We start from the raw sequence: 8,393 nt of genomic DNA, 5'->3' as shown, positions 1-8,393 counted from the left end.
TGATTCAAGTTGAATCTACTCTTCACTTACTCCTGAAATCATGCGACAAATCATTGGTTATCAAACTTCTCATGTTGCTTGGTTTACATTAGAAAAGAATTTTTCAGCCTCATCCAAGGCATGGATTATGCAACTAAGATTAGAATTTTAAACAACAAGAAAAGGTTCTTTCTTAATGATAGAATGTATACTCAAAGCAAAGAATCTTGCTGATTATTTGGCAGCTATGGGAGAACCTATAACAGAAAGAGATTAGATTCTAAAACTTCTTAGGGGTCTTGGAACTAACTACAACTCGATAGTAGCCTCGCTTACAACTTGTGAAGATGATATTTCTGTTCACTTGGTACACAGTATTCTCCTTACTCATAAGCAAAGGTTGTGCTTTCAAAATTCAAGAGCAAAAAATGATGTAATTGCTGCAAATATTACTACCTCACAATACCAGAATTACAACAAGAAGAAGAATCAAAACCGAAATAATTTCATTCCCAACAAGAGTGGTTATAGACACAAACCAAGTAGAAGATCAAATGGTGGCCGAAGTCAAGGATATCCAAACAATCATACAGAACGTCTACAATGCTAATTATGTGGAAAGTTCGGTCACATTGTTATAAGTTGTCATTATCAGTTTGATATTAATTTTCAAGAATTTACCTTCACTAACAACTCTACTACTATTCATAAATCTGCCAACAACAATGAATGCAAGCTATGTTTGCATCTCCTGCCATTCCAAGCAATGACGCTTGGTTCTCTGACACTGGAGATATGCATCACCTTACTGAAGATGTCAGGTCTCTCTCAAACATCCAGCCATACAAAGGAAAAGATCATGTGATTGTTGGTAATGGTAAGCAAATTCCCATGTTCAATGTTGGTACAAAATCTTTTTCTTCTACTCTCAAGATCTTTCATCTGAAGGTCTTTCATGTCCCTTATCATACCGTTAATCTCATTAGTGTTTTTAAATTTTATGCTGACAATGATACCTTCTTTGAGTTTCATCCTAATTTTTTTCTTGTCAAGCATCAGGTTACGAAGAAAGTGCTACTTCAAGGTCACCTTAAAAATGGCCTATATGAATTTTCTCCATTTCTCCACCTGTTGCCTTCTTCACTTCCAGTCTAGAGATATAGTTGTTTCTATCTAGTTTAATTGGTAATGCATGATTTAGTACCTACATCTATTGAATGGTATTGTTAGATGAAGAAGCAATAGATATTGCTAAACCTTCACACCACTTAGCTGAAATTTGGCATTCCCACCTTGGTCATCATGTTGATGCTATTTTGAAAAGAATTCTTACTTGTAATATTTCTTATTCATGTCATCAACCAAATGTTTGTTGTGCATGTCAATATGCAAAAAGTCATAGATTACCTTTTGTTTTTTTTTTGAATCTAGGGTATCTCATCCTCTTGCTTTAATTCATATGGATCTATAGGGACTTACTCCTATTCCATCCATAATTGGTGCAAGATATTTCTGGTTGTTCATTGGTGATTTCTCATTGTTTTCTTAACTATACCCTTTACATACCAAAGATCAAACATTACCTACTTTCATTAAATTTGGAGCGCTAGTTGAAAATCAATTCAATAGTCATATTTTATGCTTACAATCTGATAATGGAGGTGAATTTAAAACCTTCACTTCCTATCTTGCCAACCATTTCTTATCCAAAAATGCCTAAACAAAATGGGTGAGCTGAACAAAATATAAAACATGTTGAAACCAGTCTTGCACTATTAGCTATGCATTCCTCCCTTAAAAATTCTGGACATATGCATTCCATACAACCATCTTTCTCATAAATCATTTGCCAACCAAAGTGCTTCATTTTTAGTACCCATTCCAAACCCTTTATGGCAAAATTTCAAACTATCATCACCTAAAAATATTTGGTTGTCTCTGTTATCCATACATTCATCCCTACAACAAACATAAACTCCTTTATTGTTCAACTCAATGCATATTCCTTGGCTATAACCCCCTCCATAAAGGATATTTATGTCTTAATTACAAGTCAAACTGAATGTATGTTACTCGACATGTTGTCTTCCATGAAACAACATTTCATTTTTAGTCTTCTAATAATTTCTCCTCATTTTCTCCTTCTTCTCCTCTCACTTCATACACTCCTACTGCAGCTCTTTTACCTGTATCCTCTATTCTGTCTTCATCAACATCCAAGTCAGCCTCCCAGCTCACTTCGCCTACGCATGCAGAAAATTTTTGTTCATCCTCCCTTCCTCTTTCAAGCATCTCATCCCATATTCCATCCTTTAAAGCGTCCATACCTAACATTATTCAGGTTCCGTTTACTGGTTCTACTTCCAGCACTGATATCAATTCCTGTGATCCACCTCTCAATCATCATACCGTGATCACCCTTTCCAAAGCTGGAATTTCCACCAAAAAAAAAAGGTAGTTGTTCATAAAGTTATTGAACCCGGCCACTTCCTTCAAACAAACTTCCAAAGACCAGCATTGGGTTCTTGCCATGGAAAATGAATACACTGCTCTACGGAAGAACAATACTTGACAACTTGTTCCAACTCCTTCTCATGCAAATATCATTGGCTGTAAATGAGTGTATAAACTTAAATACAAACATGGTTCCATTGATAGATATGAAGCTTGTTTGGTAACTCAAGGCTTAACTCAAACTCCAAGACTTGATTATTTTGACACCTTTAGTCCGGTGGTTAAAGCACCAACAATACGAATTGTTCTTACCATTGCCCTTTCATATGATTGGTCACTTCGGCAATTGGATGTTCAGAATGCTTTCCTTAATGGCAATCTGAAAGAATAAGTTTTTATGCATCAACCACCTGGATTAGTTAATCCAAAGTTTCCCTCTCATGGTTTGTAAACTCTGCAAAGTTTTGTATAGCCTACAAGCCCCTTGAGCATGGTTCACAAAGCTCAACACAACTCTTCTCAAATGGGGATTTCGGTTTTCCAAAGCCAATAATTCCATGTTCTTTCACAATTTCACAAATATTAACATTTTAATACTTCTTGTCTATGTTGATGATATCATCATCACTGGAAGCAGCTCATCTTAAGTTTTTTCCTTCATGTCCTATCTCAATTCATCATTTGCCATCTGTGATCTTGGCCGTCTAAACTATATATTTTATTAGAATTGAAGTTGTTCAAGACAATACTATGTTACATCTCAACCAGCACAAGTACATTTAAGATCTTTTATTACCAAGTCATATGATGGACTCTACACTAGCTCCCACACCTGGCATGCTTAGAAAAACTCTTTCTCAATATGATTGCAAGTCGTTCCTTGATGCTAAATTGTATCGCAACACTGTCGGGGCTCTACAATAAGTCACTCTCACACGCCCTGAGATATCCTTTCCTGTAAACAAAGCTTGTCAATTCATAGCTGCACCCACTAATCTCCACTGACTTGTAGTCGAAAGAATATTACATTACTTGAAGGGCACCCTATCCTTTGACTTACAAAAATGCACCAATCTTCCTCCCTTGATATTCAAGGATATATAGATGCGGATTAGGCCTCCTTCCCAGAAAATCGAAAAAGCACCGGTTGATACTGTGTTTTGCTTGGTCCCAATTGAATTTCGCGGTCCTCTACAAAACAACGGATTGTTTCTCGTAGTAGCATTGAATCTGAATATCATGGCTTAGCATCTTTTGCAGCAGAAATCATCTGGGTGCATTCACTTTTGAAAGAACTTTTCCTGACTTCCACAACTCCTTCTCTTGGTGTGATAATCAAAGCGTGGCTTACCTAGCAGCCAATCCCGTCTTCCACGCACGTGCCAAACATATTGAACTTGTTCTTCACTTCATTCGTGATAAAGTTCTTAGCAACGAACTCAGCATTTAGTATATTCCTTCATCCGATCAAGTAGCTGATATCTTCACCAAGCATCTCCTAAGCCCTCAATTCACAAGTTTTTGAACCAAACTATCCATTGTATCCCGACCTGTGATCTTGCAAGGGATGATAACCATCACATACCTGAAGTTGCAAGAACCTCAACTAAAGTTAGTTAAACACTCGAGGAGTTCTATTAGTTGTGCAACAATTAGAAGATCAGTTCCAGATTGTAACAAATAGTAGATTAGTTTCATAATAGTTATAGGTAGTAAGTCAAGTGAATTAAAAAAGCATATGCAAACTGAATATGTTCTTGGTGTGAAGTAAAGAAAAGTATCAGAAATATTTTCATATTCCTTATATATATAGATATTAAAATTTAATAAATAAAATTTTCATCTCTATATTAATATTTAATATGCACTTCATTTATTATCAATGGTTATTTCATGATTAACCAATGTCGCTAATTTTATCATACACATACTATGTTTCTTTAAAAAACCTATGTCTAACATAATCCTTATTATGATCACTATCATGCAAATTCATGCCGTGGTATAAATAGTGTCTATCTCTGGATGGTTTTCCTTTATCTTCAAGTATCATGGAACCATGTCCGTCCTCGTTTTAGTATTAAATGAAACAATTGGAATGTAATTTGTATCAACTATTGATATTTAATTAATAAAATTAAAATTTTACCTCCACATTAATATCGAGTATTCACTTTCAATACTGATACTAATTTTCAATATTTTCAGACTTGGATATTAATTTATAGGGCATGGAGCACCTTTACCTGTGAGAAGCATGAATATGCCTAACCTAATCTTGGACAACATTTGTTCTAAAGCACTAATAGTACAATAATACCTTACTTCTTCCCCTTGAAAGATAATCAGCTTTAATTTATTCTTCATGTTCATGCAGGGTCACTTAACTAATTGTTTAGTATAAAATCAGCTGGTACAAGCATCCTCATCCCAGCCAATGTTAGTGGTATAAATTCTATATCTTCGAAAGTAACAGACAACCCCATGGAGTTCTCAGTGCTTTGCAACCGCCCTTGCCCCATAGCCAATATAGCACTTCTCATTCATCAACCTGTGAATGCTGCAAGACTTACCAAAACCCGTTTGGGCTTTCCCCCTTCGTCTCTTTCATTCCCCAAGGGTTCCGTGGGCCGCACAGTTCAACACATCCCTAGTCCTATAACTTGTACACTTGATGAGCTTTCATTCCCTACAAGGAAAAATGAAGGTGGGAACAACAATTCAAGAAGCATGGTAGGAGCATCCTTGGCTTTGGCTTGTGCTCTTGGCATCATTAGTTGCAGTGGTATGATGTACCATAAAGCTTTTGCATCTTCTTCAACGACCATGGAAATGGCTGCAAGGACTAACATTGAGGTTGTTCTTCTCTACACAATGCATCTTTTGCAATTTTGATTTTCTTTATTTGGGAATAATCTTTGGATGCGGATTTGGAGTGTCTAGGAGTTTAATTTCTGTCCAACCTTCAGGTTTGCTTTCACATTGTACCCTTTCTATTTCATGAAATTAAGGGTGACATGTCTCAGTATACAATTGCTTCCTCGATTTTCAAATTTGGCAACACAAAATGAGTAACTGAAATCAAATTGCCTCCCTTTCCGTTCATGATTTTAAAATGTTCCCTGTCATGGGTTTTAGTGTAAATATGAAGAAAGAAAATAGGCACTTTCCAACTAGAAATGCACCCTAGTTTTCCATGATGTTGTGGAACACAAAACCTTGAAACAGAAATAGCATTACCCTACTGCAAGCTCAATTCTTCGAGTTTCTGGATCAATTTAACAAGTCTTTCCCTGTGCAATGTTAGCAATTGAGCTGAATTAAAGTGTAGGCCCTGCAACATATTTAGTCTACCTAAGAAATTCAGCATGAATTATGCGTGTGAAAAAAAAATTAAGGCTTGCAGAAAACTCAAGAGTAATTGAAGTTTCTAAATGTGTTGCCATGTACTAATGGTATACATACATACAAGGGTGAAGATACCAAGCACAAATCTGACTGTAAGATTGGGTCTGTAAACAATCTTCACTACTAGGCTGGCTTAATTTGATAAGGCATGAGCTCAACCTACATGAATGAAACTTGAATAGAGTCTCTTAAGGGTCAAGTTCCAGCTCTGTTAGAGCACAGCCAAATCAATCTTGAAGACCGTCTTAATTGATGACATTTATGTTTGCAGGTGAAAACCGCAATGGATCTATTAATGCCCTCTAGAGGAGCTGATGAAGCTGAGAAATACCTGAAGAAGAAAATTAAGGCACACAATGAGGATAATGAAGCTTGTTACTATACAAGAGTGGCACTAGCAGAAGTTCTCATGCATAGAGTATTTGACTATCACTCTTAATACATATATAACATATTATAGTTCTGTATTATCATACTAATCCACTCACATCTGAAGTTAGAAACAAGGTTAAATAGGTAAGTCTGTTGTGATGAAGGGGCATTATTCCGATCTGCAATGCTTGAGATTCGTAAGCTCCATTTCTCTAGCTTTGCCAAATATTAAATTACAGCTTGACTGTCAATACTGCCTTATTGATGTTATAATTTAGCCATGAAACCATCACTCCCTTGTCAAGGGGATATAGTTTTCAATTTTCTTTCTTAAAATAATAACAGATCATTAGGAGGTGAGTTAGGTGGTGGAGGCAACAAAAATCATAGGGCACTATGTTTCCTTTTGGTTTTTTTTTTTTTTTCTTTTTTTTTTTCTTTTTTCTTTTTAGACTACAATGCATTTTCAGCAAAAACCTAACTTTCAGATTATGTTTAATCCGGTTTTCAACCCAAAGCTTGTTGGTTGAACAGTTTGCATCGGGGCTTTCCTGAGTTGCATCTTAAACATTTGTTTTGAACAATATTGTTTGCTTTCAGGGAAAGTACAAAGAAGCAGCGCAGCAATGTCAAATACTCGAGCAGAATCCCAACTATCACTATCTAGTGAAGAAAGATAAAAAGTTTCACCTTATGCAGGTTTGTTAATCGCAACCATGGGCAATGATCTCCATGTCTTTTATCATAATTTCTTTTGTTTTATTTTCAATAGGTTTGATGAATATGGAATGATCACATCCACATTCAGTTCAGTTCTATACATATTTACAATTCTGATTATGAGTGTCCATGATTGATACTTGTACAGATGTTTATATATGGCATGTTGAATGAGAACAAGAAAGTAAAGCAGTATTGGAAGAACTTCAAGCAGGCCTACAAAACTGGAGTTCCTCTGTGAAGAAATGGTCTGTCCCATTATGGAACCTGAAGAAGCAAATCGCTTTTAAGTCTGAAAAATAAATGAAACTTTAATTTTATCATAGTTTATTGATTATATGATCAACCATGTTATGATCTTATCGAGGGTTTCATATTTTTTGTATGGAAAATAGTGGATTTATGATTTTTCTGTTTCTATTCGAGCAATCATTTTTGTTGCTAAAATAGAATATTTTATGCACTTATTTTTAGAACGTCCAATTTTTATTTTTTTATTTTTAAATCCCTTCCAAGTACCCAAACTAATGTTACTAAAAATATCCCATCTTTTTTATTCTTATTATTATTATTATTATTATTATTTATTTTTACCTTTTATGTATTCTTGCCAAAGTCCATTTTTTTATTTTTTTATAAAAAAAAATCCCTTCTAAGCGCCCAAACTAATGTTACTAAAAGTATACCATCTTTTTTATTCTTTTATTTTTTATTTTTACTTTTTAGCTATTCTTCCCCAAAGTCCTTTTTTTTTTTTTTCAAAAAAATTCCCTTCTAAGTACCCAAACTAATATTACTAAAAAGTATCCCATCTCTCTCTCTCTCTCTCTCTCTTCCCATATGCACCAATCTTTTTTTTTTCTTTTTTTAATCTATTCTATTTTACAACCTCATTTATGTTCTTAAATGCTCTCTCTCTCTCTCTCTCTCTCCCTCTCTCTCTCTCATCCCATATGCACCAATTTTTTTTTCTTTTTTTAATCTCTTCTATTTTACAACCTCATTTATGTTCTTAAATGCACCCATCTTTTGTTTTCAATCTTTTTAATTTTTATCTTTAATAGAAAAGTTTTTGAAATTATAAATAACATTGTAATTATATTTTCTCAGTAAAAAAAAAATTAACAATGAATCATAATATATTAAAAACTTACATAAATTTTTTTCTACTTTAAAACCAATATGAAATTATAAGGAATAAATATAAAATAAATGGATAGTAATTGTTTTTTAATAAATAAGTAATCATATATTTCATGCATAATTAAAAGAACAACTTAGGCTTTTTTTGTTAATAGATAATGCTAAAAGTAATAAATAAATAAATATTAATATTTTAGTAAATTTATAATTGATATTTATTTCTTAAAAATAAATATTGATGTTTTAAGTTAAAAATAAATAATAATATTTTGTTAAATGATACATACTAATAATATTTTATTCAAAATAATTATAAA

At 33.8% G+C, this 8,393-nt stretch overlaps 1 protein-coding gene across 1 annotated transcript; it reads left to right on the top strand.

The window, feature by feature from the left end:
• Positions 1-4,889: 4,889 nt before the first annotated feature.
• On the top strand, positions 4,890-7,325 carry LOC117924127. The gene is made up of 4 exons (XM_034842698.1): positions 4,890-5,289; positions 6,113-6,259; positions 6,814-6,912; positions 7,082-7,325. The coding sequence occupies exons 1-4, from the start codon at positions 4,918-4,920 to the stop codon at positions 7,172-7,174; spliced, it is 711 nt and encodes a 236-aa protein (XP_034698589.1). The 5' UTR covers positions 4,890-4,917; the 3' UTR covers positions 7,175-7,325.
• The last annotated feature ends 1,068 nt before the right edge of the window (positions 7,326-8,393 follow it).

This window comes from Vitis riparia, chromosome 10 (assembly GCF_004353265.1).
Source record: "Vitis riparia cultivar Riparia Gloire de Montpellier isolate 1030 chromosome 10, EGFV_Vit.rip_1.0, whole genome shotgun sequence".
Classification (NCBI taxonomy): Eukaryota; Viridiplantae; Streptophyta; class Magnoliopsida; order Vitales; family Vitaceae; genus Vitis; species Vitis riparia.
This window is presented reverse-complemented; position numbering and strand designations above follow the sequence as displayed.